The sequence below is a fragment of the Meleagris gallopavo genome, chromosome 6, assembly GCF_000146605.3.
Source record: "Meleagris gallopavo isolate NT-WF06-2002-E0010 breed Aviagen turkey brand Nicholas breeding stock chromosome 6, Turkey_5.1, whole genome shotgun sequence".
In the NCBI taxonomy this organism is placed as follows: domain Eukaryota; kingdom Metazoa; phylum Chordata; class Aves; order Galliformes; family Phasianidae; genus Meleagris; species Meleagris gallopavo.
Genome location: NC_015016.2, coordinates 41,486,126 through 41,503,227, shown reverse-complemented (window position 1 = coordinate 41,503,227; position 17,102 = coordinate 41,486,126). Strand labels below are relative to the sequence as shown.

The following is a 17,102-nucleotide window of genomic DNA, read 5'->3' as shown; positions in this document are numbered from 1 at the left end:
GTGCGGCTGGGGGCGGAGCCGGGTAGAAGCGGCTTCACGCGGTACCGACTTCTAAAATGGCTTCTCCTTATTGCGGCTCTGAGCCGATGAAGTCACGCAGTATCCCGGGTTGGAAGGGATGCACGAGGGATCTCGAACACAACAGGGCGCCCGAAACCCAAACCCTATGTCTAAAGGAGTTGTCCCAGCACTGCCTGAGCCCGGTGCTGCCTTCCCAGGCCCTGGCTTTGGCCGATGGAGCACCGTCAATGGAATTGACGGCAGCTGGGAACGTTTCACTTAGAACGCAGCACTCGGTACATATCTGTTCTCTGTAGCAGCATGTGGTTGGATAGGTATAAGGCTTAGTGTGACAGTGAACACCCTGTGCTTAATTCCTAGGTTTCTGATGAAGCTGAGTCACGAGACTGTGACCATCGAGTTGAAGAACGGGACGCAGGTGCATGGCACCATCACAGGTATGGTGTGCCAGCAGCCCCACAGTCTGACCAGAGCTGTGTGGGCTAAAGGAGACCAGTGCTGGCGCTGGTGTAAGCATGGTAACCTGAAATTACTGCAGCAGCATGCAGGCATTGGTGAGACAGTGTTAGTGCTGTATCAAAGAGCAATGGGCGTACAGCCTACGTGTTTGTAAGATGTTTCAGTACATCTTGGGGCTGGAACTTGGAGGTCCCTTCAGATAATAGTAAGTGCTGAATGTAGCTACAGCTTTGAGACAATCAAGATTTTAAATTTGAAAGCTTGAAAGTTGGTTGTGAGGACGATGTTTTTACCCTGCTTAAGGTATGGAAACACATATTTGTATGTGCACACATTGGTTTCATTAAATTGGCTTCTGAATGTATAGTTAAAGGGATCCTGGTCTCCTGCTGTAGCCTAAGGCCTGTCCTGCAAACAGGGGTGGGTGGGTGTGTGTCTGTGTGTAGGGAATCACTCCTGTGCAGGTCTGCACAGTGAGGGCACTCCTCCTCTTCCCTGAGCTGAAGGCTTTGAGAAAAGCCATTTTAGCTGATGAGTTGCCTCTTGTGCACGGGAAAGTGCATAGATGTTCTTGTTTGCTTTAGTAAGGTTAGAGGCTGATAGCATTCCAAGAATACTCATTTTAAAGTTGCTCAAAAGGCATCCAGATGTGCAGTATTCAGTAAAGCAAAGCCTTGTAGTTAAGCTGATGACTGAGCTTGGTCTTGTTGCTGGTCTCTAACTTTAAAAACAACAAAAAAAACAAAAAAAACAAAAAACAACCACCTAATAATAAAGATTTCTTAAAAATAGCTTAAGCGTGACAGAGTTGTATTACAAGGGATTGCTAGGTGCTTTCATTGGCCAGCAGCAATCTACTGAGATGTGGTGGGGTTAAAAGCATGTCATTTTTGCAGCCAGATCCATCAGCTTTGTTAGAACCTGTCTCTAATGGCAGCAGTCTGTGTGTCTCTACCCTCGTGTTCTGGCAGCCTTCGCTGTTGAGCAGAGTTTCTCTCATGCTGTGCTAAGAACCTCTAAAACCCTGCAATGTCATCTGTGGCTCTAAAATGATAGTCACCTCTGTACATGGGTGCACAAAGTGTGTTTGCAGCCGCAGTGCCACCTACAGTTGGTGCTTCTCATGCTAATATTAGATGTTTTTGATCAGAAAATAATGGTTGTACTTAACAAGGAAATGCAGTGTTTTTTTCCTACTCAAAAATTTGTTTTCCTGCTTTTTAAAGGAGTAAAGACAAATGTTATGGTTTTGTAATAAGTGGCAGTTTACTTTTTGTCCAGCGGAATCATTCTAAGCATTCACAGTGTTGCTGTGACTAAGACCTAGGAACAGATCCCTACAGCTGGTAGCAAGTGGCTCTTCCATTGGAAATATATCAGTGAAGTGTTGAGGACAGCAGCTGATAAATCAGCATAACTTAACAGAGGAAAAAAAGATGTGGTTTCTTCTTCCAGTTAGAGGCTTAATTAACGAATGGCGCAGATCCAGAAGTGCGTGTTAGCAAAGTCTTGAAGCGTGTGCACAATTAATAATAGCCAGAGAGGAGTCATCCTGTGTGTTTTCACTCTCTGAAATCAGACTTCTGCCATTTCAGGAGTGGATGTCAGTATGAATACTCATCTCAAGGCTGTGAAAATGACACTGAAGAACAGGGAGCCTGTACAGCTGGAGACACTGAGCATTCGGGGCAATAACATCCGATACTTCATTCTGCCAGACAGTTTGCCCCTGGACACCTTGCTAGTGGATGTTGAACCAAAAGTACAAGTCGAAGAAAAGAGAAGCAGGTCGGTGCATGATTTCCCAATCTCTGCTTGTTTTGCCTTGTCTTTGTTTTCATGCTCTTAGTCTGAAGGCATATGCTTGGAATATCTTAATTTCTGTATTGCTTTCATCTCTGAGGGTTTGTACTGAACTCACTCGCTCTGCCTTGCCTGCCTTTTTTGTGTCTGTAGTTTTCTTTCATGAGAAATTATTTATATGGCTTCTCATGCATCTGTTTTAAAATGTAAATGTCCTCAAGTGCAAGTAAATCTTAATCTGTCACGTTCTCAGAGGTAACACCAATGAGATGTACAATTCCTGCTTTCAAGATGTCTGCTTAGTTTCCCTTGTTCTGTGGGTAACTTCGTATTTAGCCTAATAAGAAAGTATAGAATTGCCTCAGGAATGTTGCTGAACCGAAATCCCACGTGGTAGTGGATACAAATAATTGCTGGAGAACTGAACTGGAGGGGCTTCAGAATGCAGAGGGAGCAGAGGCTGTGTTCCTGTGGATAAAGCCCTTTTCCTTAGAAGCCTAACCAAGTGTAGGGAATGCTTCTGTTTTTATTCTACTCGGTTAACAATATCCAGTAAACTCCACGAAATTTGTATGTGTCCTCAGGCAGTAAAAGTTTTGCCCAACAGTGTTAAACAGTGTGTCTTTCAAGAAATTAAAGGCAATTTTGCTCTAAAGTAACTGCTTGCCATTTCTCCTGTAATTTATGCCTAAGTATATGGACCTGCAGTCTTTGATGCTCTAAAAATGCATCATAATTAATCTTCTTATGTTAATAAAATGGAATAAAGAGCCCTTGGGGGTGTGCATCACAGGCTGAAATGACATTACCATCATCTGGACCGTAGAACCTCCAGCATTTCCTTCAGCCTGAATCATTCTGTGGTCTTTCTTCAGTGTGCCATGACACGGCAGCACTGAGAAGCAGTGGGCTGGGAATCATGTCTGAAACTGGTACAGGCATTTTTGGAAACAGAATGGGCTGTCTGGTGTTGGGTCCCTTTAGAAATGCTACCTTTTAGTCTGCTGCGATCTGGGAGAAGGGGCTTGGAAATCTTAGAGTATGTTTTCCTTAAACACTGTACTTAATGAAATGGTGTGAGCTGTAAAAAAAACAAAACAAAACAAAAACCACCTTTCCAGGGATATGGGTAATAACTAAAGTGCCCTATGCAGCAAAATGTTGCGATTTCTTTTTCTGATTCCTGAAGAACAAGGTTTTATCAAACAGAATAGGAATTGTCAGACTTCCCACAGTATTTGGAAGTATTATTGTTTCAGCTCCTTGTTGTCTGCAACAAAGTCAGAGATAGACAGTAGCCCATGGAAGCTGGGCACTGGAACGCCTAACACAAAAGATGACAGTGCTGTCTTAAGACATTCTGGGAATTAACAGGTTTAATATCTGACTTACTGCTTCCATGTGATGAGATGTTAAGTTGTTCATGCTTGCAGCAGAATGTTCTAATTTAAATTAAAGTATTCCAAGGTCTCACGTTTCATCCTTCCTGTTTTATTTGCTCAGTTGCTGGAAGAGGCCGTGGTCGAGGCCGTGGAAGAGGCCGGGGTCGTGGAAGAGGAAGAGGAGGCCCAAGACGATAACTTCTCCCATGCAACTGTTACCAAATGCTGGGCAACTTTGGATTTTTTTTTGTACAGGTCTTGTTTATGATGTCCATTTTTAATAAACCGAAAAGTGAAACAGGTGTCTTTCCTTTGTTAGTTAACTATGGGAAGGGAGGCATGCATTTCTAGAGGCTGCTGCAGACTAAGCGTGTCCTGTTGGTGTTAGGACTCAAGATTTCATCCACCCCTGAAGGCTGTGAAATGATCTCCTGCTCTTTGCCCCATAGAGATAGACTTATGTTGATGCACTCTGAAAATGTTTGAAACAAAATCCCTCTTTTATAAGGCACTTGCCATCTTCTAATGGTTACGTAATCAAGGCACTGCATTTAGAACCTGTGTCCCATGAGCGTGTCTCTTGTGTTCTTCATTGACCTCTTTACAAGTTCACAGATAAAATTTTTACTGTTTTCTGCTACACGATGCTTAAAATTTAAGCATGGTACTTCTATAGAACATTAACACGAGCAAATGAAACAGTTCTGTGGAACTGCTGGACTGTTGCATCTCATGATTGAAATTAAAGTACACTTGGATATGAACTTTGTCAAAGCTAGTTGTGTGGCATACTGGGTGTTGGTTGGCTTATAGGCAGCTTATTGATTACAGGCATTTGTAATGTTTGTTCAGTGCATCCCTAGCAAAATGTACAGCGCAGGGCAGAACTGCGCACTGGAATTGGAAGTTCACTTCTGGAGACAAGAACTTCTGCAGTTTGGATATAAACTGCGTTGCTGAACATGGATGTAATACACATGATTAATGTTGGCTTTCTGGAGTGGCAGGGATATTTGCCAGTACTTCAGTGCAGGAATGTGCCTGCTTGGTTGCTCCTTTTTCCAGATAGGCAGTGCTACAGCAGAGAGGGGAAGAATTGCCTAACAGATGGCATTGGTTAATTCGTGCTAGCTAGAGCATTTGTGAGCTGCTGTTTTGCTTCTCCCCCTCTTAGAGAGGCCATATTAAAGCTTCATCTTGTTACAGGAGAGCTTGTTTTCTGAACCACTGAGGGACCTCCCAAGAGCACTTTTTGGTAAATATAGCACCAAGATTCTCCAATCTCTAAGTAGCTGCTACAAGTAATGGTTGCTGCTGGCTTCCAGAAGTGCCTGGTCACTGGTGGTGCGGGTAAGGTCTTTCCCAATCCAATTCTCTGCATTCATGCGACAGTGGAGACTCTTTCCCTCTTCAGTCTCTTCCTTACGAAAGTTAGGAGTGCCCCCAGGGGTATGCACATGGTGGATGAGGCCACCAGCAGCCCTATCACTGCCAGGGCGTAGCTGGGGTAGTCCCTTGTCACCAGTTGCCCCTACAAGGGAGAGAAGGAGCGTTGGATCTGGTTTGCTACATCCCAAAGTCATTCTGGCCACGTGTTTATTTAAATGGGCCAGCAGAGAAGCACAGGCACTGCTGCCTGAGGTGAAACTGCTCATGAGTGTCCTCAGCACTCTTCTTTGTCCCACCTCACAGCCTTAAAACTGATAACAAGAACAGAGTTGCTGTAGCTGTTAAGTGTGATTTTGGCTTTGATTTGCTTCTCTTAACAAGGTGGCTCCACATGGATGTGTGGCTTCATTCTGCTCCTGGGCCCGTGGGCTCACGCTGACGCTCGGTCAGCAGGGCAGGCCCTCAGCAGGCTCCCAAATAAGTGGTGGCATGAAAACCAAGTGCTTAATTTGTTTCTACATGCTAGGAACATTTTCACAGAAGGTTATGAGCCAATTGCTTACCCAGCAGTCATTCCTTTGGAATAAACAAGCAGTTAAGCATTCTTAAAATGTGCTTTGGCCGTGAAGAAAAATGTTTATGGCAATCTTGAAAGCTTTTAGCTTGTGAAAGCCAGCAGCAGCTTTGTTCAGTTGAACTAGCACTATTTTTTTTTTTAATTATTTTTTTTTTACTTTTGAAGTTGATATTGGTCTTGAGGGAACTAATGGAAGTGTGTTTGTTTGTTTGTTTTAAAACAAAGCAGTTGTGTTACCTGTGTGCTATCCCACGCTTGGTACTGAAGGGTTCCTGTGAGGATATAGTCGGTGAGGTAAAATATAAACAGGCTTATAATGAGCAAAGGGCTAGCAAAAGCCCACATTGTTTTCCAGTACCAGTTTAGCTTGCGTCCAATCATTGTGTGAAGATCTTTCTCAAATCTGTGTTTAAAAACAGAAACAAAAACACAACATATTCCTGCGTATGTTCTATCTGCACCCTCATCTGCGTCACTTCAGAAGCACCTAAAGAAGAAAATGCGAGCAGGAGTGAAGAGCATACTTGGCCAGGAGGGGTAATGAGCAAAGAACTGTTGCCTGAAAAACTGCTTCATGCGGATTAGAGAGTGAGGTTGGAATGACGAGGCCCTTTCACCTTGCTGGGAGCAGAACCTAGCAGAAAAAAACAGCCCCAGGTGGTGGTTCTAGTACTGGCCTGCGGCTGCCACCCCACCTCACTCAGGCTATGAGAAAAAAGGAGGTGTTGAGCTGTTACCTTCTTAGCCCGTAGATGTAGCACACAGCAATGGTTTCTACCAGCACGATGAGCAGCAGCGAGAGGGTGGCTGCGTAGTCATTGAATATGTCAAACCAGTAGTTCCCAGCCTCCATGGTAAATATGAGACCAATGATGCAGTTAATGAAACACACAAAACCTGCATGGAAAAAACAGAGACCCTGCCCTTGTACCTGGAAATCGAACCGCATGAGGAGCATGTAGTGTTTATCTTGGGAATGCCTGATGTTGCAGGGGCTGGAGAAAGCCTGAATGACTTCCCCATATATATCAGGCCTGTATTTCAGTACTTAGCGACATGGCAGCGCACAAGACATGAACACCATCCCTGGAGGAGTTTAAGATGAGGTTGGATGGGGCCCTGGGCAGCCTGGTCTAGTATCAGAGCTGGAGGTTGGTGGCCCTGCCTGTGACAGGGGGGCTGGAACTAGATCCTTGATGTCCCTTCCATCCCAAGCCATTCTGTAATTCTTTGCTCTTGATACAGATCTCAAAGTGCCATGGGTTGCAAAAGAGAGGCAAGTTTTTGCCCTCTGACAAAGGCGTGGCCCACGTGCGTGTTTGTGAATGTCCTGCTGTATCCTTTAACTGCCAACCTACTGCACAGTTGCAGCACACCCTCACCACTGAGTGAGGAAAACTGTGTGCTAGTCATGGCCTTGGCAAGCCCTTTGTTCCTGCTGGACTCTTCAGCTCCTGCTTGAGCTACTGCAGCTTCTGGGCACTGTGTGTGTTACTGAGCTATTCACACTCATCCCTCTTGTCTGCCTGATGAAAACATGGATTTTAAATGCTTCCTCCCATGCTCTTTTGTCTGTGTGGAGGACTCTGAATTCTGGTTGATAGTAACAGTGGTAAAATAGTTTTTTCCCATCTGGGGATGGTGGTGACATGTATGCAAAACTGCTGAGCCACTTGCTACACATGTCCTGGCCTTCCTCCTGGCCCTTTGTGCAATGCAATCATGCAGCATGCGTGGGACAGCCAGGGAACAAGGCTTAGCCAAAATGGTTTCACAAGAGGCAGGTCTTGCCTGACCAGCCTCATCTCCTTCTATGACTGGATGACCATTGGTTGAGGAAAAGCAGTGGATGTAATCTACCTAAACTTTAGTAAAGGCTGTAACTGTCCTCCTCAGCATTCTCTTGCAGAAGCTGGCAGCCCAGCTGGATGCTCGAGAGTGGAGTTAAATCCAGCTGGTGACACAATGAGTGGTGTTCTCCAGTGGTCGGTATTGGGGCTGGACTGATTTAATATCTTTACTGATTATCTGGATGAGGGGGTTGAGTGCATCCTTAGTAAGTTTGCAGATGACACAAGTTGGGAGGAAGTGTTGATCTGTCTGAGGGTAGAAAGGCCCTACAGAGGGGTCTGGACAGGATGAATCAATGGGCTGAAGCCAACTGCATGAGCTTCAGCAAGACCAAGTGCCTGGTCCTGCACTTGGATTCCAGTTGGATATTAGAAAAAGTCTCTTCAGAGAGCAGTGAGGCAGTGGCACAGGCTGCCCAGGGAGCTGGTTGTCACATCCCTGGAGGTGTTCAAGAACCATGTGGATGTGGCACTGAGGGACATGGTTAATGGGCATGGAGATGATGGGTTGACAGCTGGACTAGATGATCTTAGAGGTCTATTCCAGCCTTACCAATTCTGTGATTCCATGCCTTTCTCTCCTCGAGGACAGAGGGATGCTGAGGGGCTGTGGGGCAGCATGCTATGCATGCCTGCTCTTCCTGTGTGGCCAAGGGTACCGCACTGCAGGCACTTACCAGAGATCACCTCCTTAGAGAAGCGTGAGGTGATGGCCTTGCTGTCAGTCAGAGGCGTAAGGATGGCGGCGATGTTGCCCAGCATGCTGCCAATGCCCAGCATTAGCAGCATGGCAAAGTAGAGCACAGAGTACAGCTGAGACACCTCCATGTTTTTGATGGCTTCTGAGTAGACAATGAATGCCAACCCAGTTCCTTGGACAGCCTGTCGACAGGAAGGAGGCAGTGAGTGAGTTGGGAGCTTGGCCATCTATAAGCTTATGATGAGGAATCATTTCAGAGGGGAAGGAAGTCAAATTCCTTGTAGTGCCTTTCAATTTGACTCTCCAGGGATGCAGAATGTGCCAAGCAAGGGGGACTGAAGCCCAGACAAAATGCAAAGCAGCCCCTTTGGAAAGCTGCATGGAGGAAAAGGACCAGGAAGTGTTAGTGGACAGCTGGCTGCACGTGAGCTAGCAGTGTGCCTCTGAAAAAGAGGAGGTCTGTTGGGGAGACCTGATTGCTCTCTACAGCTGCCTGAAAGGAGACTGCGGTGAGGTGGGGATCGGCCTCTTCTCCCAGGTAACAGCAATAGAATGAGAGGGAATGGCCTCAAGTTGCACCAAAGGAGGTTCAGGTTGGATATTATGAAACATTTCTTCTCAGGGAGGTGGTGCAGTCATCGTCCCTGGCGATCTTCAAGAACTGTGTGGATGTGGCACTGAGGGATGTGGTCAGTGGGCATGGTGGGGGTGGGTTGGTGATTGTGCTAGGTGGTCTGAGAGGTCTTTTTCAGCCTTAATTATTCTGTGATTCTTACCGTGTCTAACTCAGCTTCTAAGCTGCAGTTTTTCAGCTGGGGCAACAACTGGGCATACTCCTGTGGGTGGGCAGCCATGAGGTAGTCTTTCATTTCACTGAGGTTGTCTGCTGTCAAGGAGCCTTCCTCCAGATCGAAAGTATTCATCAGCAGCAGGATCACCCTGTGGTGGATGGCTGGAGTTTAGTGCCCATTGCAGATGGAACAGAGCCGCCAGGGCCAAGTGAGGGAAAGAGGTTGGGGGAGTGCTGCCTGGGGATGCCTGGTCCCAACGGCCTCATCACCTTTACTAGAGCAGTCCTAGATCTGGTGCTGCATGCTGTTGTTTGTTCACCTCCCATTTAATTTGCAAGGAATGGCTTCTAGTGGCAAAGAAGTAAACAAAATACCCAGCTCTTACTTGTTTATGCAGCTTTCGTAGTTAAACGTCGCCTTAAAGCCATAAATGGAGAAAGTCACGATGCTGGCGAATATGGACGTGGTGCTGTTGATGAGGGAGACGATGATGGCGTGCCGCTCACAGTTGTTGCTCGGATCATTGTAGCTGGCAAAGGCAATGAGGCTGCCAAAGCCCAGACCCAGTGAGAAGAAGATCTGTGTGGCGGCGCTGATCCACGTTTTGGGGTTCGACAGCTGCTCCAGCTGCAAAACCAGACGGGAGGATGGGGCTGTGAAGCTGCACACTTTGTACTGCCCCTTGGAGACTGTAGGGACAGGGACTGGGACAGCGACTGTGATGAGGTTATGCCCACACCCAGGAGTGAAGGGTTGGGTCCCTTTGCACAACCTTTTTAACTCAGGGCCGTAGGTCTAGCAGGATTACTGCACAGTTTGGAAGCAGTACACTGCAGGTGGCGTTAGAGGGCATCCTTCTCTGCAGGAAAGCAAAGGAGTGGGCGATGTGACAGGGAAGCCACTAGCAGCTCACTGCTGGGGACTTTCAGACAGTGTCACACCAGGGCTACCAATGGAAAAACTCTGTTAAGAAGAAAGGCAGCATTGCCACCTTTTGAAAACCTACACATTCAGTCACTAATAACATCTAGTTAAAAGTTCAGTGCTGTTTTTCCATACCTTTGGAGTAAACATGTATATCAACCCGTTGACAGCTCCGTGAAGTGTCAGTCCTCTGATGAGGTATATGATGAGAACACAGTATGGCAAGGAGGCTGTGACATAGACGACCTATGGGAAGGAAGGGGAACATCTCAGTAGTGCACATGAAGAACTGCCATTAATGTATTTGTTATCTGTTCTACCCTTTAAACGAATATTTTCAGGTAAATCTAAAAATTTAGATTTTTATTGTTAATAAAGCTCTATGCTACTGTTCCAAGGGTCTTCTCATTAAGAGAAAATTTAAAACATTTGCAGCTTTTCTGAGCTCAGCTCTGCATTTAGTGAAATAATATTGGTTTGCTCATCAAAGGTCAACATCTGCTCTAAGAGAAAGGACTGCAGACCTAAAGGATCAAAATCAAACTGAATGACAACATCCTAATTTGGATATAAAAAAAGACTTTAGATAAATGAATCTAAGCCACCACAGGGAGAGTCAGGCACAAAAAAAAGGAAGAAGACAAGCAACCTCTCTCTGCATACATTCTGATGATTCATCTAAAAACTTGTGTAAAAACTGACTCACGAGCCAGGGACAAGTATGAGGGTGGGCTCAATAGAGCCATGCCAACCTCTTCTGATGTTGGAATGCCAATAGGGAAGAAACCCAACAACACTACATTTGGCTGAGTGGCAGCTCCTTATGGAAGAAGCAGGTTTGTATCTTCAGGCATCTGTCTTTCCTTGCAACAAGACTTGACTTGAAATGCATCAGTTTTGTGTTCCTCAGCAGAACAGCCCTGTGCCCGTCTCATAAACCCTTCTGTTCTGTTGCAAATACACTAGGGTTGCTCTTTCTTGCACTGAGGTGCCCCTTCCATTGCTATGCATTGTCAGTACATCTTTGCTATTTTATTGGGGTCATTTTTGCCCACAAACCCAGCTGCAGCAAGTTTCAGAGGTTACTCTTAGTTAGCAGTCTCTTGGGCTTCTGTGCTTGTCTAATGCGATTTGTGGATTACAGCACTCAGCCCTGTTCTCAGTGAAGGCTCTTAGGACATTTCTTTCCTCCCCCTCCTCATAACTTCTGCGGCAGATAAAAAGAAAGCAAAAAGACCAAGTAGACCTCTTTTTCTCTTGCAAAGCCTGAGGAATAGGTGTCTCCTGCCACCATCAGCACCAACAGGGTGCTTGCCCCTTACCTTGCCTGTGGACGCGGTGCCACGGAGGATGCAGAGGTAGACCACCAGCCAGGCCAGTGTGAGGCACAGTGCCTGCTCCCACTGCACGTTCCCACTGGTCTCAAGTGAGGGGGAGATGTTCAGGGTCTGCCGGTACCAAAAGTACTGGGTGGAAGATGTCTTCTCGCACTCCTCCTCGTACCCTGTGCGGTTGCTGTTCAGGGGGCAGGTGGCCCATGGCAGTGGGTTCTGGAAGGGAGAGAGGACAGCAGTGGAAATAGAGGTTAGGGAAGCTTTTCCCTTGGGGCTGGCTTGTCCCCATGTTGTACCACCTGGCCCTGTGCTGACACCATCCCTTGGTAGTGAGGCCAGGGAACTACTCACTCTCCAAGGGCTGATCCTCTCCTCTGGAGACGACCCTCTCTCTCCCAGAGAGGACTGAGCCTCTTTGATCATCTTACCTGAAGCCAACCCCATCTCCTAAGGATGACTTTCTCCCCGGAGACCAACCCTCTCCCAGATGACCAGCCTCTCCAACCATCTCTGCTGGAGCCAAGCATATCTTCTAGCTCTGAGCTTCTCCCAGAGGACTGAACTCCTGCTCTGGAGCACATGATGTGGACTATCCCAGAGCCAAGCAATGTCCAGTACCAGTGCAAAGCCCTGGTCCTCCATGGGGCTAAGCCACACCACCAGGCACCCATGTACCTGGAAGGAGTGGAAGAGGTACCAGAAGGCCCAGGCATTGATCACGTTGTAGTACATGGAGAGGAAGAAGGAGACGACCACACTGGCAACGCCTGCAGGTGGAAGAGAGTGAGCGGTCAGTGGCAAAGCCCAGAAGCCAGTAACGGCAAGATGGCCTCCTCCTGTCAGGTCTGGCCTGAACTGAGCTCTACGCTTCAGTCACCCTGGTGAGTGAACATTCAATTTATTGTTACAACAAAACATGCATGTAAGCAAGCTCACTTGGGCCATGGGGGTGATTTAATGTCTTAATAAAGTTGCGAAGTCTGAGCTCTGATATATACAAAGCTATAGTGAGGAAGCCAAAGCCCCAGGTTGCTGCTCTGTGGGGCTGACGCTCAGCATGGGCACCCTGGGGCTGAGTTTGGCTCTGATCTTCAGGCTGCCACCATTCTGGCAGCCTGCCCCAGGGCAGTGGGGGGCTCAGGCCTCTGTGCCTGAGCAAGGTTCAGCACCAGTGCTAGGAAAGGGAGGGGGAAAATGCCCAGCATTTGCTAAGCCTGTTGGAAACCCATCTCTTGCCTGCTTTCATCTATGAAGGACAAATTATCTGTGTTCCTTAGGTACTTTAAAAAAAAAAAAAAGCAACAAAATAAAAGATGGAAATAGAGGACATACCAACCCCACAGAGGTAGGGGCTTATTATTTTCCAGGCTCCGATGCTGCCCTTGCGCATGCGCTGCCCCACTGCCAGCTCCAGGTAGAGCAGCGGCATCCCCTCCACGATCAGCATGATGACGTATGGGATCAAAAAGCCACCTGCAAGGGAAAACAGACAGTGTCCAGCATACCGTCAGCCTATAAATACTGCACTGCACTCTCAGCAGCCAAGTTGCCCCAGTGGTGGTGGCTGGCTGGCTCCTGTCCCAGCACATTTGTTCAGGAGCACGACACAGCCTGAGGGACATCTCTTGGGGTTTCAGCAGGTGTCCTGGCCAGGACCAGGAATTTTCCATGGGCATTTGGCAGGGCTGGGATTTTTGTTGTTCAACTGTGGGTCACCAACGGCTGGAGCAATGTGCAGAGCTGTTAACAGGTAACAACATGCCACGCTGACCTCTGTGCTAAGACAAATGAAGGCAAGTAGAAGTGGGCTTTACATGCAGCATTCTGTGATAGGGAGCAAAGCAGTAGCAATATCCACATAGAATGGAGAATTTTAGTAATGTATTGAAGCCTGGCAGGAAGGAGGGAAGAAGGTGAAGAGCAGGATGTGCATTAGCTTGAATTTCTGGTGGGAAGACAAAATCCTTTCCCTTCATATCAAGAAAGAGCTGCTGACTGAGTCAAACCCTGGATTTCTTCCTGAAGCCTTTCCTGGTTCTCTTTTTATAGCGAGCCAAAAAATTTACGTAAATATCTCTTATGTAGGATTTAATCTGTGGCATTAACATTCTTCACGATGGGCTTGGTGCAGTGGCACAGAAGAATGGGCTCCGGCAGTGGCCGAGGCAAAGGACTGGAAATAAACACTGAGCAATAATCCGGTTTATTCTTGGAATTAATGTCCTACCGCCCAACTCTGTCTTTACTAACAAGGCCTTTGTTAGCCTGTTAGGTAACTTCCCATGCCACAAGGGAGGCAATCGATCTGTTGGGCCTGACAGGGCTGGCCGTGCTCCCTGCAAAGAGGAGGCCAAGGGGCAGCTGCCAGCATCCCTGGGTGCCTGGCATACCCAGCACTTGAATTCCTGCAGCACTGTTTTGTTTGGTGTGAGTCTTGCGGCCCCCTGGAAAGGCACTCAATGCTTTCTAAGAGGGCAGTGAAAGTAATTAGGAGAAGAAAAGCCTGCTGTCAGGAGTTTTGGACAAACAATAAGGAGAACTGCTGCTCCCCTGGGAAATTTAACCAGGAGGACAGAACTAGTGGAGAAACTGCTCTTAGAGAAACATGCTTTTCAGAAAACACTTGATTTTATTTACTCTTTTTCTATGGTTTATCAATGTTCCAGTTTGGGTTATGTGTCAGAGAATTTTCACCATCTACTATGCTATTGACATAAGGACAAACCACAAAACCTCCTCCTCAGTTTTTGAGTTCTGCTGTCAGGGTGTCTGCCAAGACGAGCTGTTGGAGCACATGTGTGCAGTTTAATTGCATGCAGGCACCTGAGTGTTGTGCCAGAGCTCAGTGTTGGACATGAAGCCTTTACTCTCCAAAACCTCTGCCTTGATAAGTATTCCCAGAATCCAGCCCTTCCATCACTTCTGATCTCAGAAATCAGAATCATAGAATGGCCTGGGTTGAAAAAGACCACAATGATCATCTAGTTTCAACCCCCCTGCTGTGTGCAGGGTTGCCAACCAAATGGTTAGGAAACTTCAGACACAGCAGCATTTTGCTTCTGCTGTAGTTCTGTCCATTGCATTGTCTGATTTTTCTGACCCAATCCCTCAGGGCAGCTCTGATGTGGTCCTGGCACTGAGCTGGCTTCTCAACAACCAGCATGAACCACATCCCACCACCTCTGCATTTAAAAGCAAGCCGTGAGTCAACGCTCATTGCACAAAATGAACAAGAACAACTGAAACACCTGTGTGTGTTTCTTTCCTGAAAGGAACAAGTCAGAAGCAGACCAGCAGTAAATGAGGCAGATACTGATCACGTTGCTTAATGCATGTATAAGATGGGTCCAATGCTCTGACAATGGATACAGCATGGGAAATAATATAAAACTGGGGTGGTTTATGAAAACAGACAGTTTCTGCACAGGTAGTTCTTCAGTAAATGCCAGTAAACCAGAGATAGTTATACACTAAAAGAGATTGTTAGTGGTGTTTTTCAATTAACTAATTAAATGACTTTCAATTTCTAAGGAACAACATCCATGGCTGCTATATGATTTGGATATCACCTTTCTCCAGTTTGGACCTAGGAGAGGGATGGACTTTCAAAGGTGGTGACTGGGCATTTTTGAGCCCATTTATTCCCTATTTTCAAAGCTTCCTGTGGGGCATTAGCACAGGAGCTCCTGCTGATTGAGGATTTTCATCCAAATTCAAGGCAGCTTTGCAGACAAGTTACTCCCGGACTAAGGTTTGTATAAAGGACAACACATTAATGACAGCTCCTTGATATGTTACAGCAGATCCTTCAATCAACTCAGTGTGAACATCTTCCCACCTCTTACTTGATTCAGTTACCTCTCAGTGAAATTGTGAGGATCTGAACTCATTTCTGATGCCTTCAGAGTGGCTTGAGGGGGCAGGAAAGCAATATGTAAATATCATACGGACCTACAGTTCTCACTCTGCTTTTACAAAACATGGGGCTTCCCACAGTTCCATTGTTCTTCTGACAAGTGAGTGCTGTGTAGGGGCAGCGGTCAGGTGAACATCTTATGCTAAAGAACACATAAAACAAAGCAGACAAACCCTGAGCCAGCTGTATGTTGTCCCCTTCTTGCACAGTACAAGGAACTTTCCTCCTGAAACACGCAGAAGAAAAAACTGACCTCCTGCTCTGCTCCAGACCCTGGTGGGGTCAACAAGGACAAAACGTCTCTGGAGCTCATCATCACACTTCTAGAGGCAGAAAGCGAGAAATGCAAACTGCACTTACCTCCACCATACATCTGACACAAATATGGGAATCTCCAGACATTCCCCAGCCCCACGGCATAAGAGATGCAGGCGAAAACAAACTGCAAGGGGTTGTCCCACAGCGGCCGGGCCTTCTCCATGTCCTGCAGGTGGGCAGCTGTCCTGTTGCTGCTGCCAGCCCACAGGTGCTCTGCCAGCCCTGCACCGCCTCCACGCCAGCCCGGCTGTGAGGGGAGGGCAAGGCAGAGGCATGCTTGCCAATTCCTATCAAGCTTTTTAATTACTAATCTTATTAACAGGCACATACTGAAGTAGGAATGCTGGTAAATAGATTATAGACACACACACAGCACTATAAAATTGATACTTGGGTGAATAGCTGCCTGGGCTTTGACGGGCATTTCTGGGAAGGAGGTGAGCCCAGGGATTTTCATTGCTCACGTGCTGATTTGACACTGGAAGGGAGCAACAATGGGGCTGCGGCTTGGTTTGGGACAGTGAAAAAGGCTTCTCCATATGGCTACCTTCTCTAAGTGTGGTGTCTGTGTGCCTGGATCTCATGACATGGGGAAGATCTTTCTGCACCATCATGGCTGTTTGCAGTGGCTGTCAGAGCTGGCTGTTACTTAAAAGTGTCCGTTGTCCTCAGGAGGTCATTGGGCATCTGGAAGCAGACCCAGATGTGTCCTTGTCACCCAGGCAGGTCTCCAGCCTTTAGTCCAGCACTTGGTTGAGCCGCAGCCCAGGCTCTTCTCCCTTCATGCCCAAACCCCGCTGCTGCAAACGAATGTTTCCAAGGGGCTGTTAATTTAAAACACTTTTTTAAGCAGACAGAGAGAGGACACTGGGAAAACATGGCCCACTGTGGAGGCAGAAGGCCCGAGGAGGCCCCTGGGCTGCCAGAAAGTGCACTAAAGTGCCGGGCCTGGAGGTGAACCCTGTGTGCCTGGGCTTCTGCCAAGGTACACTGAGCTCAAGCACTGCAGCAAAGGAGGCGACTAGCAGCATCTCCAGCAATAAAAATGGGCTGAACAAGTCCAGGGACACAGCTTCCTTCTTCAGATGTCTAAAAATGTGTCTCCTTTCAGGGCAGGACTGGGCCGCTTTCAGGTCCATTTTACAAATAGCACCCTCTTGGCTGCTGTCAGCCAACCACAAAAGGTGACCATGAGATATTCATGCATCTCGCATAAATGAAAACAGTTTCCACGGTGTGTTTCAGCGCTGCTGGAAGTGGAGGTGGTCACTGGGTTAGTGTCTGGGTTTGTCAGGCCTTTTCACAGTACAGTTTGAGGGAGCTGATGCTTCTTGTGCAACATCCCTGATGTTCCTGCCTTGCCTACAGAAGTGCAAGGTGATGGATGACTCACCCTGGAAATACATTACATGGGTAACTCCAAATTCTGTTGACAGGAAAAATCTGAGGAAAAAATTAGGGCTGAAAGGTACTAAACTGAAGGACACACTGAGAAGCTCCAACTATAGTTAACTGTGTCACACCATGAAAACTATTGCAAGTGATTAAAAACCAAAATGTCCCTCACTGCCTGTGGGATTTATTACAAATAATGCTTATAAATAACTTAGAGCATTTAATAACTAACTCACAGGAAGG

General features: G+C 47.0%; 2 protein-coding genes across 3 annotated transcripts; one reads left to right on the top strand and one right to left on the bottom strand.

Moving 5' to 3' along the window:
* The first annotated feature begins 272 nt into the window (after positions 1-272).
* Positions 273-3,963, top strand: SNRPD1 (small nuclear ribonucleoprotein D1 polypeptide). Its single transcript, XM_010712957.3, is given in 5 exon segments — positions 273-296; positions 382-458; positions 2,076-2,245; positions 2,247-2,268; positions 3,787-3,963. Coding segments are annotated over 4 exon segments (339 nt in total). The 5' UTR covers positions 273-296; positions 382-388; the 3' UTR covers positions 3,864-3,963.
* A 78-nt stretch (positions 3,964-4,041) lies between these two features.
* On the bottom strand, positions 4,042-15,741 carry SLC6A20 (solute carrier family 6 member 20). 2 transcript variants are annotated; one of them, XM_019616575.2, is made up of 12 exons: positions 15,507-15,741; positions 12,563-12,703; positions 11,906-11,997; positions 11,219-11,446; positions 10,032-10,142; positions 9,358-9,599; positions 8,958-9,120; positions 8,159-8,363; positions 6,369-6,528; positions 5,990-6,034; positions 5,869-5,903; positions 5,068-5,196 (listed from the first exon to the last, which is right to left on the bottom strand). In XM_019616575.2, the coding sequence occupies exons 1-11, from the start codon at positions 15,625-15,627 to the stop codon at positions 5,876-5,878; spliced, it is 1,536 nt and encodes a 511-aa protein (XP_019472120.1). In that variant the 5' UTR covers positions 15,628-15,741; the 3' UTR covers positions 5,068-5,196; positions 5,869-5,875. The 2 variants fall into 2 exon arrangements, with proteins under 2 accessions (XP_010711257.1, XP_019472120.1); XM_010712955.3 differs by having other exon boundaries at positions 4,042-5,196; positions 5,869-6,034; positions 15,507-15,738.
* Between the last annotated feature and the right edge of the window lie 1,361 nt (positions 15,742-17,102).

Excerpts from the sequence above, each read along its gene's own strand:
- SLC6A20 (XM_010712955.3), bottom strand. The coding sequence starts at position 15,627 with ATGGAGAAGGCCCGGCCGCTGTGGGACAACCCCTTGCAGTTTGTTTTC. Across the intron at positions 10,143-11,218 it reads GCACCGCGTCCACAGGCAAG|GTCGTCTATGTCACAGCCTC; the intron begins GTAAGGGGCAAG and ends TCCTTCCCATAG. Across the intron at positions 6,529-8,158 it reads CTCTAAGGAGGTGATCTCTG|GTTTTGTGTGTTTCATTAAC; the intron begins GTAAGTGCCTGC and ends TTTTCCATGCAG.